The sequence below is a fragment of the Chiloscyllium plagiosum genome, unplaced genomic scaffold (genome assembly GCF_037043375.1).
Source record: "Chiloscyllium plagiosum isolate Xiang-an unplaced genomic scaffold, Cpla_swu_hap1 HiC_scaffold_46, whole genome shotgun sequence".
Lineage (NCBI taxonomy): Eukaryota > Metazoa > Chordata > Chondrichthyes > Orectolobiformes > Hemiscylliidae > Chiloscyllium > Chiloscyllium plagiosum.
Genome location: NW_028270184.1, coordinates 5,592,923 through 5,614,875, shown reverse-complemented (window position 1 = coordinate 5,614,875; position 21,953 = coordinate 5,592,923). Strand labels below are relative to the sequence as shown.

At 54.2% G+C, this 21,953-nt stretch overlaps 1 protein-coding gene across 1 annotated transcript in view; it reads left to right on the top strand.

Annotated features, from left to right (window-relative positions):
* Nucleotides 1-21,363, top strand: part of LOC122546398 (mitogen-activated protein kinase kinase kinase 11-like) — a 62,834-nt gene extending 41,471 nt beyond the window's left edge. Inside the window, exons 2-4 of the mRNA XM_087983593.1 lie at nt 8,675-8,855; nt 12,989-13,137; nt 21,161-21,363. Of these exons, the coding sequence (XP_087839719.1) occupies nt 8,675-8,855; nt 12,989-13,137; nt 21,161-21,363 (533 nt within the window). The remainder of the gene's footprint in view (nt 1-8,674; nt 8,856-12,988; nt 13,138-21,160) is intronic.
* Nucleotides 21,364-21,953: the final 590 nt, after the last annotated feature.

Genomic DNA, 21,953 nt, shown 5'->3' with positions numbered 1-21,953 from the left:
CCGACCAGTACTGTACTCCAGTGTTGTACAGGGACAGGCCTGTCCCCACCAGTACTGTCCCCAGTGTTATACAGGTACAGACCTGTCCTCACCAGTACTGTACCCCAGTGTTACACAGGGACAGACCCGCCCCGACCAGTACTGTACCGCAGCGTCATACAGGGACAGACCTGTCCCCACCAGTACTGTACCCCAGTGTTATACAGGGATAGACCCATCCCGACCAGTACTGTACCCAAATGGTATACAGGGACAGGCCTGTCCCCACCAGTACTGTCCCCAGTGTTAAACAGGTACAGACCTGTCCCCACCAGTACTGTACCCCAGTGTTGCACAGCGACAGACTCATCCCGACCAGTACTTTACCCCATTGGTATACAGGGACAGACCTGTCCCCACCAGTACTATGCTGCAGTATTATACAGTGACAGACCTGTCCCCACCAGTCATGTCGCCCGGAGTAATACAGTGACAGACCTGTCCGCACCATTAATGTAGCCCAGTGTTGTACAGTGACAGACCTGTCCCCACAAGTACTGTCCCCCAGTGTTATACAGTGACAGACCTGTCCCCACCAGTACTGTTCCCCAGTGTTGTACAGGGACAGACCTGTTCCCACCAGTACTGTACCCCAGTATTATACAGTGACAGACCTGTCCTCATTAGTACTGTACCCTAGTCCTATACATTGACAGACCTGTCCCTCACCAGTACTGTACCCCAGTGTTATACAGGGACAGACCTGTTGCCACCAGTACTGTACCCCTGTGTTGTACAGGGACAGACCTGTCCCCAGCAGTACTGTACCCCAGTGTTGTACAGGGACAGACCTGTCCCCACCAGTACTATATACCAGTGTTGTACAGTGACAGACCTGTCCCCACCAGTACTGTACCCTAGTGTTATACAGTGACAGACCTGTCCCCATCTGTACTGTACCTCAGTGTTATACAGTGACTGTCCTGTCCGCACCAGTACTGTACCATTGTGTTATATAGTGACAGACCTGTCCCACCATTACTGTATCCTAGTCTTATACAGTGACAGACCTTTTCTCACCAGTACTGTATCCCCGTGTTGTACAGGGACAGACCTGTCCCCACCAGTACTGTACCCTAGTCTTATACAGTGACAGACCTGTCCCCACCAGTACTGTACCCCAGTGTTATACAGCGACAGGCCTGTCCCAGTAGAACTGCATCTCAATGCTGTACAGGGACAGACTCGGTTTAACAGGCATTCTGTGAGGTTCTGCCTCTCCCTCCTCTCTGGTGACGTTTTAAATCCTTCTTCCTCTCGTGAGGAAAACAGGAAACAAGTGTTTGTCAGATTGGTTGGTGCAGCCTGGAATCCCCCGAGGGCACACTCACAGCTCCCTGAAACTCACTCTCCTGGTTTGACCGAAACTCTGTCACTCGGGCACTGCCAGCTTCTGTCAGGCCCGGTTAAATCTGTCAAGCAGCAGTTGTTTGCCAGTCCTGTGGGATCGGGCACAGCCTCCTCTATCGCCGCTGCCCTCTGGTCCCTACTGTCTGCGAGAAGCAGAGGGGTTGAGCAGGCAGGTAAAGGAGAGAGAGTGTGTGAATAAAATTGCCCTCTCCTCCAGTATCTGAGGCAGCTCAAAACCTGAAACGCGTTAGTTTATTTCCCCCAACTGAAGGAGGCCGTTTGACCCCTTGGCTCGGTTCCTGCCAATCTGTTTAATCAAGATTAATCTGCATTTTAACTGCGCATTGCTCCCAAGTCTCTCAATAGCCTGTCCCTGAGAAAAATGTTGCAGGTCCCAGTTTCGTAACGCTGAATGCACTGCCCCCCCCACTCCACAGGTTCAACCATCTCCTTACGGGGAGGGGGCTCGAGTTGCTGTCTGCTGATAAGAATTGTTAGCAAGGGCCTCTTGTGGGGCAGTGGTGGTGTTCCTATCTCTGAGGTGTGTCATAGCATCTCTGACCTGGTCGGTTAACTATCAGATCTGCTGTTGTACACGTAAACCTGCCGTGTCCACACCTTTGGACCAGGATTAGAATAGGTGGGTCGTCTCTGAGGTATACGTGATGGGCTGAAGGGTCTCTTAGATCTCTGCTGTGTCTCTGAATGTATTGAGGGCTGTGAAGGGCCCTCTCCCCAGAATCCTGTGGTGGACTTCCCAATCACGGAAGAGTTGTAATGTCACTCAGGCTAAATACTGAAATTTGAATTCTGTCAAAATCTGGAATAAAACGGCGACACTTGTAAAGACCCATCTGGGTCACTCATATCCTTTCGGAAAGGAAATCTGCCATTTTTACGTGTCTGGCCTGCATGTGACTCCAGATCCTTGACCATGTGGTTGACTCCTAACTGCCCCCTGGGTAAACAGGGGACGGGCAGTAAATGCTGGACCCAGTCAACACCGTTCGTGAATTACTGAAAGAACCACCCTGTAGCTCCTCCAGACACTGGTTTCTTTTCCAGAGGCAAGTTGGGATGCATTTGTGTAGATGCCTGTGTTGGAGCGTGTTTTTACATGTCCCAGCCTCTCGATTGGCCAGTCCTGAGCACGTGGAGCCCGTGTCAATTTACATGTTGCCTTGTGAGTGCAGGGAGCGCTAAGAGAGTGGGGGGGGGGAAGAAAGAGAGAGAGAGAGAGTCATATAGCACAGAAACAGATCCTTCAGTCCAACCAGTCCATGCCGAGCTCAATCCCAAACTCTGAACTCGTCTCACCTGGCCCATATCCCTCCAAACCCCTTCCTATCCATGTCCTTATCCAAATGTCTTTTAAATGTTGTAACTGTATCCACAATCCACCACTTCCTCTGGGAGTTCATTCCACACACAAACTACCCTCCCTAAAAAAAAAATTGTCCCTCGAGTCTTTTTTAAATCTCTCTCCTTAAAAATCAGCCCCCTAGTCTTGACACCGCCCATCCTGGGGAAAAAGACACCTGCCATTAACTCTATCTATATCGCTCATGATTTGATAAACTTGTATAATGTCACCTCTCAACCTCCAACGCTCCAGTGAAAAAAGTCCCGGCCTATCCAGCCTCTCCTCATAACTCAAACCCTCCATTCCCAGCAACATCCCGGTAAATCTCTACTGAACCCTCTCCAGCTTATTAACATCCTTCCTATAATAGGGCGACCAGAACTGGACACAGTATTCCAGACGAGGCCTCACCAACGTCCTGTACATCCTCAACATGACGGCCCAACTTCTACACTGAGCAATGAAGGCAAACGTGCTAAATGCCTTCTTATTGGCCCTGGGGAGAAAGAGAAAGACGTGAAATGAGGCACAAAATCCTAGAATCCCTACAGTGTGGAAGCAGGCCATTCGGCCCATTGAGAGCACACTGACCCTCTGAAGAGCAGCCCACGCAGATCCACCAACCTACCTTCTCCCTGTAGCCCTCCATTTCCCATGCCTGATCCACCCTAACCTGCACATCCCTGGGCACTATGGGACAATTTAGCATGGCCAATCCACCCTAACCTGCACATCCCTTGTACACTATGGGACAATTTAGCACGGCCAATCCACCCTAACCTGCACATCCCTCGGCACTATGGGACAATTTAGCACGGCCAATCTACCCTAACCTGCACATTCCTGGGCACTATGGACAATTTAGCATGGCCAATCCACCCTAACCTGCACATCCCTTGTACACTATGGGACAATTTAGCACGGCCAATCCACCCTAACCTGCACATCCCTGCACACTATGGGACAATTTAGCATGGCCAATCCACCCTAACCTGCACATCCCTGGGCACTATGGGACAATTTAGCATGGCCAATCCACCCTAACCTGCACATCCCTGGGCACTATGGGACAATTTAGCACGGCCAATCCACCCTAACCTGCACATCCCTGGGCACTATGGGACAATTTAGCACGGCCAATCCACCCTAACCTGCACACCCCTGGACACTATGGGACAATTTAGCACGGCCAATCCACCCTAACCTGCACATCCCTGGACACTATGGGACCATTTAGCATGGCCAATCCACCCTAACCTGCACATCCCTGGACACTATGGGACCATTTAGCACGGCCAATCCACCCTAACCTACACATCCCTGGGCACTATGGGACAATTTAGCACGGCCAATCCACCCTAACCTGTACATCCCTGGACACTATGGGACCATTTAGCACGGCCAATCCACCCTAACCTGCACATCCCTGGACACTATGGGACCATTTAGCACGGCCAATCCACCCTAACCTACACATCCCTGGGCACTATGGGACAATTTAGCACGGCCAATCCACCCTAACCTGCACATCCCTGGGCACTATAGGACAATTTAGCACTGCCAATCCACCTTAACCTGCACATCCCCGGGCACTATGGGACAATTTAGCACAGCCAATCCACCCTAACCTGCACATCCCTGGGACACAGTGGGACAATTTAGCATGGCCAATCCACCCTAACCTGCACATCCCTGGGCACTATGTGACAATTTAGCACAGCCAATCCACCCTAACCTGCACATCCCTGGGCACTATGGGACAATTTAGCATGGCCAATCCACCCTAACCTGCACATCCCTGGGCACTATGGGACAATTTAGCACGGCCAATCCACCCTAACCTGCACATCCCTGGGCACTATGGGACAATTTAGCACGGCCAATCCACTCTAACCTGCACATCCCTGGGCATTATGGGACAATTTAGCACGGCCAATCCACCCTAACCTGCACATCCCTGGACACTATGGGACAATTTAGCATGGCCAATCCACCCTAACCTGCACATCCCTGGGCACTATGGGACAATTTAGCACGGCCAACCCACCCTAACCTGCACATCCCTGGGCACTATGGGACAATTTAGCACAGCCGATCCACCCTAACCTGCACATCCCTGGGCACTATGGGACAATTTAGCACAGCCAATCCACCCTAACCTGCACATCCCTGGGCACTATGGGACAATTTAGCATGGCCAATCCACCCTAACCTGCACATCCCTGGGCACTATGGGACAATTTAGCACGGCCAATCCACCCTAACCTGCACATCCCTGGACACTATGGGACAATTTAGCACGGCCAATCCATCCTAACCTGCACATCCCTGGGCACTATGGGACAATTTAGCACCAATCCACCCTAACCTGCACATCCCTGGGCACTATGGGACAATTTAGCACGGCCAATCCATCCTAACCTGCACATCCCTGGGCACTATGGGACAATTTAGCACCAATCCACCCTAACCTGCACATCCCTGGGCACTATGGGACAATTTAGCACGGCCAATCCACCCTAACCTGCACATCCCAGGGCACTATGGGACAATTTTGCACGGCCGATCCACCCTAACCTGCACATCCCTGGGTACTATGGGACCATTTAGCACGGCCAATCCACCCTAACCTGCACATCCCTGGGCACTATGGGACAATTTAGCACGGCCAATCCACCCTAACCTGCACATCCCTTGGCACTATGGGACAATTTAGCACGGCCAACCCACCCTAACCTGCACATCCCTGGGCACTATGGGACAATTTAGCACGGCCAACCCACTCTAACCTGCACATCCCTAGACTGTGGGAGGAAACTGGAGCACCCAGAGGAAACCCATGCAGACATGGGAAGAACATGCAAACTCCACACAGACAGACAGTCACCCAAGGGTGGAATTGAACCCGGGTCCCTTGTGCTGTGAGGCTGCAGTGCTAACCACTGAGAGACCGTGCTGTGCCCATTTGTAATGAGAGTCTCAGAATGGGGGACTGGGGAAATCAGAGTGCGGACTCAGGACGGCCTGGTGACTGAAACGACCTGTTTGGACAAGAGTTGGGAGGCTGTGACCGGTGTGGAATGGCTAGGTTTGGGCCGAATGGCTGCTTTTGGCACCGTGCCTTCGAAACTGGATGGGATTTCTGTCATCCGATGTTCAAACGCAGCCATTGATTTCATCCCGTCGAGTGAGGGAGAGGGGGAGCAACAGTGGGATCCTGATGGAGCAAGTTCAGGAACCCCTCTCCCTCCTCCCTCCCACAGGCTCAGAGCTGGTGAGGCCCCGGGCCGAGGGGGGGTGACGCCTGGTGGCGGGACTGCGAACTGCAAGGGCTGGAACAGATCCACTGTGCTGTCTGGAAACTGGAGTTTGAGGGAAGGGGAAGGGAGGGAGAGAACTTCCATTGAAAAACAAAGACAAGTTCGGGAGTTCCCCCTTTTGACAAACAGCGCAGCGGCTAAACAGGCCCAGCGAGGGAGAGGACAGAAATGTATATGATGCATAAAGTTGAATATCCTGTACCAGCTCCACCATTAAGTACTCGACTAAACCTTCCTGCCCATTCCCCATACCCCAGCTGATTGCCTGAGAGTCCAATCTAACCCCCTCCATAAAGTCATACAGCACAGAAACAGACCCTTCAGCCCAACTGCTCCATAATCCCAAATTAAACTAGACCCACCTGCCTGCTCCTGGCCCATATCCCTCTAAACCCTTTTTCTGTTCATGTCCTTATCCAACTATCTTGTAACTGTCCCCACATCCACCACTTCCTCTGGAAGTTCATTCCACACACGAACCACCCTCTGTGTAAAACGTTGATCCCCCCCCCATGTCTTTTTTAAATCTCTCTCCTCTCTCCTTAAAAATGTGCCCCCTAGTCTTGAACTCCCCTACCCCACCTTGGCTATTCACCCTATCTATCCCCCTCATGATTTTATAAACCTCTATAAAGGTCACCTCTCAACCTCCTACGCTCCAGTGAGCAAAGGTCCCAGCCTTTCATTCTAACTCAAACCTTCCATACCCGGCAACATCCTGGTAAATCTCTTCCGAACCCTCTCCGGCTTCATAATATTCCCGGAGGCTCAGTGGTTAGCACTGCTGCCTCACAGCACTGGGGACCTGCCTCGGGTGAATGTCTGTGTGGAGTTTACACATTCTCCGTGAGTTTGCTCCGGTTTCCTCCCACAATCCGAAAGATGTGCCGGTCAGGGCGAATTGGCCGTGCTAAATTGCCCATCGTGTTGGGTGCATTAGTCAGGGGTAAATGTAGGGGAATGGGTCTGGTTGGGTTGGACTGAAGGGCCTGTTACCACACTGTAGGGATTCCAATTTTTTAAAAGTCCTTCCTGTAGCGGGGCGACCATCTTCAATATATTGAATGATGGAGGGTGCACAATTCTAAAGTGGGAAATTTAAAAGATTCACCGCTTTCTGAGTGAAGAGATTCCTCCTCCTGTCAATCCTAGTGGCATGCCTCTTTTTCCAAGGACTGCACTCCCATTGTTCTAGACTCATAGAGATGTACAGCACAGAAACAGACCCTTCGGCCCAACTCGTCCATGCCAACCAGACATCCCCAAATTAATCTCGTCCCATTTGCCAGCATTTGACTCATTTCTGTCCAAACCCTTCCTATTCATACACCCATCCAGATGCCTTTTAAATGTTGTCATCGTACCAGCCTCCACCACTTCCTCTGGCAGCTCATTCCGTACATGCACCATCCTCTGTGTGAAAAAGCTGCCCCTCAGGTCCCTTTTAAATCTTTCCCCCTCTCACCCTAAACCTATACCCTCTAGTTTTGGACTTCCCCACCCCAGGGAAAAACAAAGAAAATTTACAGCCCAGGAACAGGCCGTTCGGCCCTCCAAGCCTGAGCCGATCCAAATCCACTGTTTAAACCTGTCGCCCAATTCCTAAGCATCTGTATCCCTCTGCTCCCCACCTCCTCATGCATCTGTCCAGATGCACCTTAAATGAATCTACCGTGCCTGCCTCTACCACCTCTGCTGGCAACGCGTTCCAGACACCCACCACCCTCTGTGTAAAGTACTTGCCGCGTGTAACCCCCCTCACCTCGAAAGCGTGACCTCTAGTTCTTGAATCCTTCACTCTGGGAAAACCCTTCTCTCTATCCACCCTGTCTATACCCTTCATGATTTTGTAAACCTCAATCAGGTTCCCCCCTCAACCTTTTTAGCTAATGAAAACAATCCTAACCTACTCACCCTCTCTTCATAGATAGCACCCTGCACCTTCCTCTCACCTTAAAAAGGTGCCTGTAATCTTGAACTCTCCCACCCCAGGGAAAAGACCTTGGCTATTCTCCCTATCCATGCCCCTCATGATTTTATAAACCTCTATAAGGTCACCCCTCACCTCCAGGGAAAATAGCCCCAGACTATTCAGCCTCTCCCTATAGCTCAAACCCGGGCAACATGCGTATAAATCCTTTCTCCAAACTTTCAAGTTTCACAACACCTTTCCTACAGCTGGGAGACCAGAATTGCACGCAGTATTCCAATAGCAGCCTAACCAATGTCCTGTACAGCTGCAGCATGACCTCCCAAATCCTATACTCAATGCACTGACCAATAAAGCCAAGTATACCTCCTCCACTATCCTGTCTACCTGTGACGTTCAAGGAGCTATGAACCTGCACTCCAAAAGCTCCCTGTTCAGCAACACTGCCCAGGACCTTACCATTAAGTGTTGCCTGCTCTCTTTAACTTGTCTCTCTCTCTCTCTCTCTCTCTCTCTGTCTTTGCAGCCACTGTACAGAGTAAACAGTCCAGCCCTGACCATATGGTGATCTGGTGACCTTAAGCTCAGTTGTTCTATCGAAGTTGTGACTGTAGATTGTAAAGACTGTGGCTGACGATTGCTTGCTCTCTCTCTCTCTCTCTGTGTCTGCAGTCTTGCTATCCCAGCCCATCAACGATGACAACATGGAGTGCAACACGCTGAAGATCACCGACTTTGGCCTTGCCAGGGAGTGGCACAAGACCACCAAAATGAGCACAGCGGGCACCTATGCCTGGATGGCGCCTGAGGTGATCAAGACCTCCACTTTCTCCAAGGGCAGTGACGTATGGAGGTGAGATACCACAATGCCAGGTGCCTCCATCCTGGTTTGATGAGGGGGGAGTGGGGGGGGGGGGTTGCCCACGCTGTGGACTCACCTGTGCCCAGCCCCCTCAGACGTGGGTCGGTAAAATCCCCACCGTCGCCCGGTGGGCGGGGAGGGGAGGGGGGGGGGTGGAAACGGTGCAGGAGGGAACCTTCCTCCATTGGTCAGCGTCACCCGCGTTGGCCAGAGTGCCATTCTAGCGCACAGCAAGATCCCACCCGCTGGTCACGGCAGCCCGAGGTGGGTGGGGGTGTGTGTGTGTGGCAGTCGCACTATCAGGTAGCCAGAAGTGCGGCTTCAACCGGTGCCCTTGGGCAGTAGGGGGTTATGGTGCCAGACTGTACCCAGCTGGCATGCTCCTGAGCATGGACACAATGTCAGGGAGAGGAGGTGGAATTTGTACCTGTTGTTGTGCCCAGTCTGTTATTCACAGCATTTTACTGGGAGGGAGTCTCTAGTGTTCCCTCCGCCCCGGATTATATAAAAAAATTGGAGTATAAAAGTCAGGACGTCTTGACGAACTGTGCAACACATTAGTCAGACTGTCGCTAGAATATTGGGGCAGCACGGTGGCTCAGTGGTTAGCACTGCTGCCTCACGGCCCCAGGGACCTGGGTTCAAACCCACCCTCGGGCAACTGTGTGTGTGGAGTTTGCACATTCTCCCCCCGTGTCTGCGTGGGGTTTCCTCCCACAGGTCAAAGATATGCAGGTTAGGGTGGGTTGGCCGTGCTAAATTGTCCCATAGTACCCAGGGATGTGCAGGTTAGGGTGGATTGGCCATGCTAAATTGTCCCATAGTGCCCAGGGATGTGCAGGTTAGGGTGGATTGGCCGTGCTAAACTGTCCCATAGTGCCCAGGGATGTGCAGGTTAGGGTGGATTGGCCGTGCTAAATTGTCCCATAGTGCCCAGGGATGTGCAGGTTAGGGTGGATTGGCCGTGCTAAACTGTCCCATAGTGCCCAGGGATGTGCAGGTTAGGGTGGATTGGCCATGCTAAATTGTCCCATAGTGCCCAGGGATGTGCAGGTTAGGGTGGATTGGCCGTGCTAAATTGTCCCATAGTGCCCAGGGATGTGCAGGTTAGGGTGGATTGGCCGTGCTAAATTGTCCCATAGTGTACAAGGGATGTGCAAGTTAGGGTGGATTGGCCATGCTAAATTGTCCATAGTGCCCAGGAATGTGTAGGTTAGGGTAGATTGGCCGTGCTAAATTGTCCCATAGTGTCCAGGGATGTGCAGGTTAGGGTGGATTGACCGTGCTAAATTGCCCCATAGTGCCCAGGGATGTGCAGGTTAGGGTGGATTGGCCGTGCTAAATTGTCCCATAGTGCCCAGGGATGTGCAGGTTAGGGTGGATTGGCCGTGCTAAATTGTCCCATAGTGTACAAGGGATGTGCAGGTTAGGGTGGATTGGCCATGCTAAATTGTCCATAGTGCCCAGGAATGTGTAGGTTAGGGTAGATTGGCCGTGCTAAATTGTCCCATTGTGCCCAGGGATGTGCAGGTTCGGGTGGATTGGCCGCGCTAAATTGTCCCATAGTGCCCAGGAATGTGCAGGTTCGGGTGGATTGGCCGTGCTAAATTGTCCCATAGTGCCCAGGGATGTGCAGGTTAGGGTGGATTGGCCGTGCTAAATTGCCCCATAGTGCCCAGGGATGTGCAGGTTAGGGTGGATTGGCCATGCTAAATTGTCCCATAGTGCCCAGGGATGTGCAGGTTAGGGTGGATTGGCCGTGCTAAATTGTCCCATAGTGCCCAGGGATATGCAGGTTAGGGTGGATTGGCCGCACTAAATTGTCCCATAGTGCCCAGGGATGTGCAGGTTCGGGTGGATTGGCCGCGCTAAATTGTCCCATTGTGCCCAGGGATGTGCAGGTTCGGGTGGATTGGCCGTGCTAAATTGTCGAGGTAAAAACAATGACTGCAGATGCTGGAAACCAGATTCTGGATCAGTGGTGCTGGAAGAGCACAGCAATTCAGGCAGCATCCGAGGACAGGCAAAATCGACGTTTCGGGCAAAAGCCCTTCCTGATGAAGGGCTTTTGCCCGAAACGTCGATTTTGCCTGTCCTCGGATGCTGCCTGAATTGCTGTGCTCTCCGTGCTAAATTGTCCCATAGTGCCCAGGGATGTGCAGGTTAGGGTGGATTGGCCATGCTAAATTGCCCCATAGTGCCCAGGGATGTGCAGGTTAGGGTGGATTGGCCGTGCTAAATTGCCCCATAGTGCTAGGTGCATTAGTCAGAGGGAAATGGGTCTGGGTGGGTTACTCCTCAGAGGGTCAGTGTGGACTTGTTAGGTCGAAGGGCCTGCTTCCACACTGTAGGGGAATTTAATACAGAAAAAAAAATTGCTTAGTTATTTTTTTAAAACATTATTTCAAAATATACGTTATTCATGAAAAAGTGTCTTTTCATATGCATAGTCACAGATGCAGTCTGATTCTGTACAGTTGTGTATCAAACTGGAGATTGACTCCATTCAAACAAACCAAAGGCATCTCTCACTTGAAGCAGATTAGATTTACACCGGGCGTGGGTGTCACTGGCTAAGACAGTACTTGTTGCCCATCCCTTAATTCAGAATCAGCCATACCACTGTGGGTCTGGAGTCACATGTGTAGGCCAGACCAAGTAAGGACGACAGATTTCCTTCCCTAAAGTTAACAAGCTGGGGTTTTTCCAATGATTTGTTTGTGGTCACTTTAATTCCAGACATTTTAAAAAGAAATTAATTCCAACTCCACCATCAGGATTTGAACTCGGAACCTGAGACGTTTCCTGGGTGTTTGTATTAACCACTAGGCCATCACCTCCTTGCTGGAGGAGGGATGTGATGGCACTGGAGGTAGATCAGAGAAAGTTCACTGGACTGACCCCAGAGATGAGCCTTGTGAAGGGAGGCACTGGGGCCTGTTCTGTCTCGACGTTGGAAAGGACGAGAGATCTTACTGATCTTGGAAGCTGTTGAAAGGAATTGACAAAATAGACACGGACGTTTCCTCAGTTGGGATGGTCCAGAACGAGACGTGGCACTTTTAGGATTAAAGGGCAGCAGATTTAAGACGGAGATGTGGAGGAATGATGTCTTTGGAGTATTGTGCGCAGTTTTGCACCCCCTATCTCAGGAAGGATGTACTGGCCCTGGAGCGGGTCCAGAGGCGGTTCACGAGGAATGAAAACTCTTAACATGCGAGGAATGTTTGAGGACTCTGGGTCTATACTCAATGGAGTTTAGAAAGATGAGGGAGATTTAATTGAAACTCATAGAATACTAAATGTCCTGGACAGAGCGGACATGGGGAAGATGTTTCCACTGGTTGGAAAGACTAGGACCCAAGGGCGCAGCCTTAGATTAAAGGGAAGACCCTTTGGAACAGAGGCAAGGAGAAACTTCTTCAGCCAGGGATTATGGAATTCATTGCCACAGAGGGCTATGGGGACCTGGTCACTAAGTATGTTTAAGACAGAGATAGATAAGTTCTTGAGTATCAAGGGGATCAAGGGTTACGGGGAGAAGGTGGGAGAATGGGGTATTATTTATTTATCAGCCATGATTGGATGGCAGAGCAGACTCGATGGGCCAAATGTCCTAATTTCTGCTCCTGTGTCTGATGGTCTTTCAGAGGACCACGGCTCAGTGGAATTCACTCCGTCGGAGCGCAGTGGATGCCAGGACACCGAATAAATCCAAGGAGGGAGGGATGGACCGACTTTTCATTCGTAAAGGGTTATGGGAGCGGGCAGGGAAGTGGAGTAGAGGCCGAGGTGGAATGGTATTAAGTAGAGGGGCAGAATGGCCTACTGCCCGCTCCGAGTTCTTACAACAGAGAGGGAGCGAGCTTATCGCTGCTCCCTGAATCAGCAGCTGTGCCTGAGCCACCCTGAGCTCGGGGCTCTCTCTCTCTCTCTCTCTCGTCCATTAAGGCGTTGGTTGAAACCGACCTGGGTGACAGGGCGAGCCCAGTAGCTCCTTACGGGACTTGTTTTCGGGGTTTTGTACGCTGACTTCGCTGAGCGGGTCGGTCGGTCTGCTCCGAGATGCGATGTAAATGCCAGCGGTGTCCGGTGGATTCATGGGATCCCTGTTCTTTCCGTAGTTACGGTGTGCTGCTGTGGGAGCTGTTAACCGGAGAGGTCCCTTACAGGGGGATCGATGGCTTGGCTGTGGCCTACGGAGTTGCGGTCAATAAACTGACACTCCCGATTCCGTCGACCTGCCCAGAACCTTTTGCTCAGCTGATGGCAGGTGAGTAGCAAACTGTACCCTCCCCACACCTCCTCTACCATGTGACATCATGGTCTTTGGATTGGGGCCTACTCCTCACTCATGCCTGGGAGCAACATACAGGCCGAACACCGGCAGCAGCACCGAGAGACGCTTGGGCAGGTCAGTGCCAGTGAGAGTCGGGCACCTCCCTGACCCACAGCTCAATGATAGGCAGCAGCTCCTGCTCAGGCAACACCTAAGTTATAAAACTGTCCCCCTCGCTTTCAAATTCCTCCACCATTTCATCCCCGAAACCCCCTCTCCGTCTCCATCGCCTCCTCCAGCCCCTACACCCCCTCCCCATCTCTGTCACCCCCCCCAGCCCCTACACCCTCTCCCCATGTCTGTAACCCCCCCCAGCCCCTACACCCTCTCCCCATCTCTGTAACCCCTCCAGCCCCTACACCCCCTCCCGATCTCTATCACCCCATCCAGCCCCTACACCCCCTCATTATCTCTGTAACCCCCTCCAGCTCCTACATCCCCTCCCTATCGCTGTCACCCCCTCCAGCCCCTACACCCCCTCCCTATCTCTGTCACCCCCTCCAGCCCCTACACCCCCTCCCTATCACTCTCAGCCCCTACACCCCCTCCCTATCTCTGTAACCCCCTCCAGGCACTACTCCCCTCCCTATCTCTGTCACCCCTTCCCTATGGCTGTCACCCCCTCGAGCCCCTAAAGCCCCTCCCTATCTCTGTAACCCCCTCCAGCCACTATACCCTCTCCCTATCTCTGTAACCCCCTCCAGCCCCTACACCCCCTCCCTATCTCTGTAACCCCCTCCAGCCACTACTCCCCTCCCTATCTCTGTCACCCCCTCCAGCCCCTACACCCCCTCCCTATCTCTGTCACCCCTCCACCCCCTCCCTATGGCTGTCACCCTCTCCAGCCTCTAAAGCCCCTCCCTATCTCTGTAACCCCCTCCAGCCACTAAACCCCTCCCTATCTCTGTAACCCCTCCAGCTCTACACCCCCTCACTATCTCTGTAACCCCCTCCAGCCACTATACCCTCTCTCTATCTCTGTAACCCCCTCCATCCCCTACACCCCCTCCCTATCCCTGTAACCCCCTCCAGCCCCTACACCCCCTCCCTATCTCTATCACCCCCTCCAGCCCCTACACCCCCTCCCTATCTCTGTCACCCTCTCCAGCCCCTACACCCCCTCATTATCTCTGTAACCCCCTCCAGCCCCTACACCCCCTCCCTATCTCTGTAACCCCCTCCAGCCACTACTCCCCTCCCTATCTCTGTCACCCCCTCCAGCCACTACTCCCCTCCCTATCTCTGTCACCCCCTCCAGCCCCTACACCCCCTCCCTATCTCTGTAACCCCCTCCAGCCACTACTCCCCTCCCTATCTCTGTCACCCCCTCCAGCCCCTACACCTCCTCCCTATCTCTGTCACCCCCTCCAGCCACTACTCCCCTCCCTATCTCTGTCACCCCCTCCAGCCCCTACACCCCATCCCTATCTCTGTCACCCCTCCACCCCCTCCCTATGGCTGTCACCCTCTCCAGCCTCTAAAGCCCCTCCCTATCTCTGTAACCCCTCCAGCTCTACACCCCCTCACTATCTCTGTAACCCCCTCCAGCCACTATACCCTCTCTCTATCTCTGTAAGCCCCTCCAGCCCCTACAGCCCCTCCCTATCTCTGTAACCCCCTCCAGCCCCTACACCCCCTCCCTATCCCTGTAACCCCCTCCAGCCCCTACACCCCCTCCCTATCTCTGTCACCCTCTCCAGCCCCTACACCCCCTCATTATCTCTGTAACCCCCTCCAGCTCCTACATCCCCTCCCTATCTCTGTCACCCCCTCCAGCCCCTACATCCCCTCCCTATCTCTGAACCCCCTCCAGCCCCTACATCCCTCCCTATCGCTGTAACCCCCTCCAGCCCCTACACCCCCTCCCTATCTCTGTAACCCCCTCCAGCCCCTACACCTCCTCCCTATCTCTGTCACCCCCTCCCTATGGCTGTCACCCCCTCGAGCCCCTAAAGCCCCTCCCTATCTCTGTAACCCCCTCCAGCCACTAAACTCATCCCTGTCTCTGTAACCCCTCCAGCCCCTACACCCCCTCCCTATCTCTGTAACCCCCTCCAGCCACTATACCCTCTCCCTATCTCTGTAACCCCCTCCAGCCACTACACCCCCTCCCTATCTCTGTCACCCCCTCCAGCCCCTACACCCCCTCCCTATCTCTGTCACCCCCTCCACCCCCTCCCTATGGCTGTCACCCCCTCCAGCCCCTAAAGGCCCTCCCTATCTCTGTAACCCCCTCCAGCCACTAAACCCCTCCCTATCTCTGTAACCCCTCCAGCTCTACACCCCCACCTTATCTCTGTAACCCCCTCCAGCCACTATACCCTCTCCCTATCTCTGTAACCCCCTCCAGCCCCTACACCCCCTCCCTTTCTCTGTAACCCCCTCCAGCCACTATATCCTCTCCCTATCTCTGTAACCCCCTCCAGCCCCTACACTCCCTCCCTATCTCTGTCACCACCTCCAGCCCCTACACCCCCTCCAGCCCCTACACCCCCTCCCTATCTCTGTCACCCCCTCCAGCCCCGACACCCCCTCACTGTCTCTGTAACCCCCTCCAGCCCCTACACACCTTCCCTATCTCTGTCACCCCCTCCAGCCACTACGCACCCTCCCTATCTCTGTATCTCCCTCCAGCCCCTAAACCCCCTCCCTATCTCTGTAACCCCCTCCAGCCCCTACACCCCCTCCCTATATCTGTAACCCCCTCCAGCCCCTACACCCCACCCTATCTCTGTAACTCCCTCCAGCCCCTACACCCCCCCCATCTCTGTAATCTGCTCCAGCCCCTATACCCCCTCCCTATCTCTATCACCCCCTCCAGCCACTACACCCCCTCCCTATCTCTGTAGCCCCCTCCAGCCCCTACACCCCACCCTATCTCTGTAACTCACTCCAGCCCCTAGATACCCTCCCTATCTCTCTCACCCCCTCCAGCCCCTACACCCCCTCCCTATCTTTGTCACCCCCTCCAGCCCCTACACCCCCTCCCTATCTCTGTAACCCCCTCCAGCCCCTACACCCCCTCCCTATCTCTGTAACCCCCTCCAGCCACTACTCCCCTCCCTATCTCTGTCACCCCCTCCAGCCCCTACACCCCCTCCCTATCTCTGTCACCCCTCCACCCCCTCCCTATGGCTGTCACCCTCTCCAGCCTCTAAAGCCCCTCCCTATCTCTGTAACCCCCTCCAGCCACTAAACCCCTCCCTATCTCTGTAACCCCTCCAGCTCTACACCCCCTCACTATCTCTGTAACCCCCTCCAGCCACTATACCCTCTCTCTATCTCTGTAACCCCCTCCATCCCCTACACCCCCTCCCTATCCCTGTAACCCCCTCCAGCCCCTACACCCCCTCCCTATCTCTATCACCCCCTCCAGCCCCTACACCCCCTCCCTATCTCTGTCACCCTCTCCAGCCCCTACACCCCCTCATTATCTCTGTAACCCCCTCCAGCCCCTACACCCCCTCCCTATCTCTGTAACCCCCTCCAGCCACTACTCCCCTCCCTATCTCTGTCACCCCCTCCAGCCACTACTCCCCTCCCTATCTCTGTCACCCCCTCCAGCCCCTACACCCCCTCCCTATCTCTGTAACCCCCTCCAGCCACTACTCCCCTCCCTATCTCTGTCACCCCCTCCAGCCCCTACACCTCCTCCCTATCTCTGTCACCCCCTCCAGCCACTACTCCCCTCCCTATCTCTGTCACCCCCTCCAGCCCCTACACCCCATCCCTATCTCTGTCACCCCTCCACCCCCTCCCTATGGCTGTCACCCTCTCCAGCCTCTAAAGCCCCTCCCTATCTCTGTAACCCCTCCAGCTCTACACCCCCTCACTATCTCTGTAACCCCCTCCAGCCACTATACCCTCTCTCTATCTCTGTAAGCCCCTCCAGCCCCTACAGCCCCTCCCTATCTCTGTAACCCCCTCCAGCCCCTACACCCCCTCCCTATCCCTGTAACCCCCTCCAGCCCCTACACCCCCTCCCTATCTCTGTCACCCTCTCCAGCCCCTACACCCCCTCATTATCTCTGTAACCCCCTCCAGCTCCTACATCCCCTCCCTATCTCTGTCACCCCCTCCAGCCCCTACATCCCCTCCCTATCTCTGAACCCCCTCCAGCCCCTACATCCCTCCCTATCGCTGTAACCCCCTCCAGCCCCTACACCCCCTCCCTATCTCTGTAACCCCCTCCAGCCCCTACACCTCCTCCCTATCTCTGTCACCCCCTCCCTATGGCTGTCACCCCCTCGAGCCCCTAAAGCCCCTCCCTATCTCTGTAACCCCCTCCAGCCACTAAACTCATCCCTGTCTCTGTAACCCCTCCAGCCCCTACACCCCCTCCCTATCTCTGTAACCCCCTCCAGCCACTATACCCTCTCCCTATCTCTGTAACCCCCTCCAGCCACTACACCCCCTCCCTATCTCTGTCACCCCCTCCAGCCCCTACACCCCCTCCCTATCTCTGTCACCCCCTCCACCCCCTCCCTATGGCTGTCACCCCCTCCAGCCCCTAAAGGCCCTCCCTATCTCTGTAACCCCCTCCAGCCACTAAACCCCTCCCTATCTCTGTAACCCCTCCAGCTCTACACCCCCACCTTATCTCTGTAACCCCCTCCAGCCACTATACCCTCTCCCTATCTCTGTAACCCCCTCCAGCCCCTACACCCCCTCCCTTTCTCTGTAACCCCCTCCAGCCACTATATCCTCTCCCTATCTCTGTAACCCCCTCCAGCCCCTACACTCCCTCCCTATCTCTGTCACCACCTCCAGCCCCTACACCCCCTCCAGCCCCTACACCCCCTCCCTATCTCTGTCACCCCCTCCAGCCCCGACACCCCCTCACTGTCTCTGTAACCCCCTCCAGCCCCTACACACCTTCCCTATCTCTGTCACCCCCTCCAGCCACTACGCACCCTCCCTATCTCTGTATCTCCCTCCAGCCCCTAAACCCCCTCCCTATCTCTGTAACCCCCTCCAGCCCCTACACCCCCTCCCTATATCTGTAACCCCCTCCAGCCCCTACACCCCACCCTATCTCTGTAACTCCCTCCAGCCCCTACACCCCCCCCATCTCTGTAATCTGCTCCAGCCCCTATACCCCCTCCCTATCTCTATCACCCCCTCCAGCCACTACACCCCCTCCCTATCTCTGTAGCCCCCTCCAGCCCCTACACCCCACCCTATCTCTGTAACTCACTCCAGCCCCTAGATACCCTCCCTATCTCTCTCACCCCCTCCAGCCCCTACACCCCCTCCCTATCTTTGTCACCCCCTCCAGCCCCTACACCCCCTCCCTATCTCTGTCACCCCCTCCAGCCACTACACCCCCTCCCTATCTTTGTCACCCCCTCCAGCTCCTACGCCCCCTCCCTATCTCTGTCACCCCCTCCAGCCCCTACACCCCCTCCCTATCTCTGTCACCCCCTCCAGCCCCTACATCCCCTCCCTATCTCTGAACCCCCTCCAGCCCCTACACCCCCTCCCTATTTCTGTCACCCCCTCCCTATCTCTGTCACCCCCTCCCTAACACTGATTCCCGTCGCTCCACCACTGCGGGCCATCCCATCAGCTGCCTGGAGCCCTGAGCCCCGGAATTCCCTCCTTAAACCTCTCATGCTCTCTCTCTCTCTCTCTCTCTCTCTCTCTCTCTCCCTCTCTCCATCTTTAAGACCCACTCGAAATCTGAGCGTTGGTCTGGTCTCTGTGTTCTTTCAATATCTGGTTGGCATTACATGTGGCTCTGCGCGTGACCCTATTGTCTGTGAACGGCGGGAGTTCTGGGGTTCAGACACACTCATCAGAGCTGACACTCCCTGGGCCATACCGAGGGAATACTGCTCTGTCAGAAGAGCCACTTTCAGATGTAAACGCCTGCTTCGTGCCCCTGGGGCCGCCATTTTATTTGTTTTCGGGGTGAGGGAGTGGTTATACATAGAGATGTACAGCACGGAAACAGACCCTTCGGTCCAACCCGTCCATGCCAACCAGATATCCCAACCCAATCTAGTCCCACCTGCCAGCACCCGGCCCATATCCCTTCAAACCCTTCCTATTCATATATCCATCCAAATGCCTCTTAAATATTGCAATTGTACCAGCTTCCACCACTTCCTCTGGCAGCTCATTCCATACACACACCACCCTCTGCGTGAAAATGTTGCCCCTCAGGTCCATTTTATACCTTTCCCCTCTCAACCTAAACCTGTGCCCTCTAGTTCTGGACTCCCCCACCCCAGAGAAAAGACCTTGTCTATTTATCCCATCCATGCCCCCTCATGGTTTTACATTCACCCCTCAGCCTCCGACACTCTGGATTTGTTCCCTCAACGCTGGAAAAAAATCAACTCCAGAAAAGAATTATCTGGCTCGTTATTGAAGTGCTGTTTGGTGGGATCTTGCTGTGCGTATGTCAGCTGTCCCATGCCCCACAACATCACAAAACATTTTGTCTTGGCCGCGGGTGTCTGGGAAGGCTTGCTGACTTTTCAGTTTCGATATCGCAGGTCCAACAAGAACTCACCTTCTCTCTCTGTTTCTTTCTCTGTCTCTCTCTGTCTCTCTCTCTCTCCCCACCCCATGTCTGTCTCTCTCCCTCGGTCTCTCTCTCTCTCTGTCTCTCTCTCTCTCCCTCTTGGTCTCTCTCTCTCTCCCTCGGTCTCTGTCTGTCTCGGTCTCTATCTCTCTTGGTCTCTCTCTCGATCTCTCTGTCTTTCTGTCTCTGTCTCTCTCTCGCTCTCTTTCTGTCTCTCTCTTTGTCTGTATCTTTCTTTCTCTCTGCCTCTCTTTCTCTCCATCTCTGTCTCTCTGTCGCTGCCTCTCTTTCTTTCTCTCTCTCTCTCTACCTCTGTCTCTCTCTCTCTCTCTCTCCATCTCTCAATCTCTCTCGGTGTCTCTGTCTTTCTGTCTGTCTCTCTCGCTCTCTTTCTGTCTCTCTCTTGCTCTCTTTCTGTCTCTCTCTCTCTCTGTCTGTATCTTTCTTTCTCTCTGCCTCTCTCTCTCTCCATCTGTCTCTCTCTGTCGCTGCCTCTCTCTCTCTCTCCCTGTCTATCTCTTTCTCTCTCTCTGTCTCTCTATCTCTGTCTCTCTCTATGTCTTTCACTTTCTCTCTCTATCTGTGTGTGTGTCTCTCTCTCTCTCTCCCTCGGTCTCTTTCTCTCTCTCTGTCTGTCCATCTCTCGATCTCTCTCTCGGTCTCTCTCTCTTTCTGTCTCTCTCTTGCTCTCTTTCTGTCTCTCTCACTCTCTGTCTGTATGTTTCTTTCTCTCTGCCTCTCTCCCTCTCTCCATCTCTGTCTCTCTCTGTCGCTGCCCCTCTCTCTGTCTCTCTCTCCCCCCCCGTCTCTCTCTTTCTCTGTCTATCTCTGTCTCTCTCTCCATCTCTCGATCTCTCTCTCCATCTCTCGATCTCTCTCTCGGTGTCTCTGTCTATCTCTGTCTCTCTCTCTCTCTCTCCATCTCTCGATCTCTCTCTCGGTGTCTCTGTCTTTCTGTCTCTCTCTCTCTCTCTCTCTCTTTCTCTTACTCTCTTTCTGTCTCTCTCTTGCTCTCTTCTGTCTCTCTCTGTATCTTTCTTTCTCTCTCACCATCTCTGTCTCTCTCTGTCGCTGCCTCTCTCTCTCTCTCCCTGTCTATCTCTTTCTCTCTCTCTCTCTCTGTCTCTCTCTCTCTCTCTTTGCTCTCTCTCTCATCTGTCTCTCTCTCTCTGTCTATCTCTTTCTCTCTCTCTCTCTCTCTATCTCTCTCTCTCTCTTTCGCTCTCTCTCTCTGTCTCTCTCTCTCTCTCTCTCTCTATCTCTGTCTCTCTCTCTATCTCTGACTCTCTCTCTCTCTCTCGCGCTCTCTCTCTCTCTTTCTCTCTCTCTCTATCTCTGACTCTCTCTCTCTCTCTCTCTATCTCTGACTCTCTCTCTCTCTCTCTCTGTCTCGCTCTCTCCCCCCTCCCCCCCCCACCCCCCCAGATTGCTGGGACCAGGACCCTCATCGCCGGCCTCAGTTTACCTCGATCCTGGAGCAGCTGATGGCCATTGAGGAGCAGGTGTTACTGGATATCCCTCAGGAATCCTTCCACTCCATGCAGGACGACTGGAAGCTGGAGATCCAGAGCATGTTCAACGAGCTGAGGGCCAAGGAGAAGGTACGGGCTTCAAGGGAGAGGGAGTGAAGGTGTGGGGGGCGGGCAAGGACTAGTGGGGAGGGGAGTGAGGGGGCTGGGGAGGGGAGTGAGGGGGTGGGTGGAGAGTGAGGGGTTGGGGGAGAGTGAGGGGTTGGGGGAGAGTGAGGGGTTGGGGGAGAGTGAGGGGGCTGGGGAGAGTGAGGGGTGAGGGGGGAGTTAGGGGTGGGTGGAGAGTGAGGGGGTGGGCGGAGGTGAGGGGCTGGGGAGAGTGAGGGGGTGAGGAGGGGAGTGAGGGGATGGACGGAGAGTGAGGGGTGGGGTAGTGAGGGGTGGTGAAGAGTGAGGAGGCTGGGGAGAGTGAGGGGTGGGGGAGAGTGAGGGGGTGGGGAGGAGTGAGGGTGATGGGGGAGACTGAGGGGATGGGTGGAGAGTGAGGGGGTGGGGTGTGAGGGGGTAGGTGGAGAGTGATGGGGGTTGGGGGAGCAAGGGGTGGGAGACGGGCTGGAGAGAGTGAGGGGTGGGTCAAGAGAGGGGGGTGGGTTGAGCGAGGGGGTGGGGGAGAGTGAGGGGGTGAGGAGGAATGAGGGGGTGAGGAGGAGTGAGGTGATGGGGGGGAGCGAGGGGGTGGAGGGAAGTGA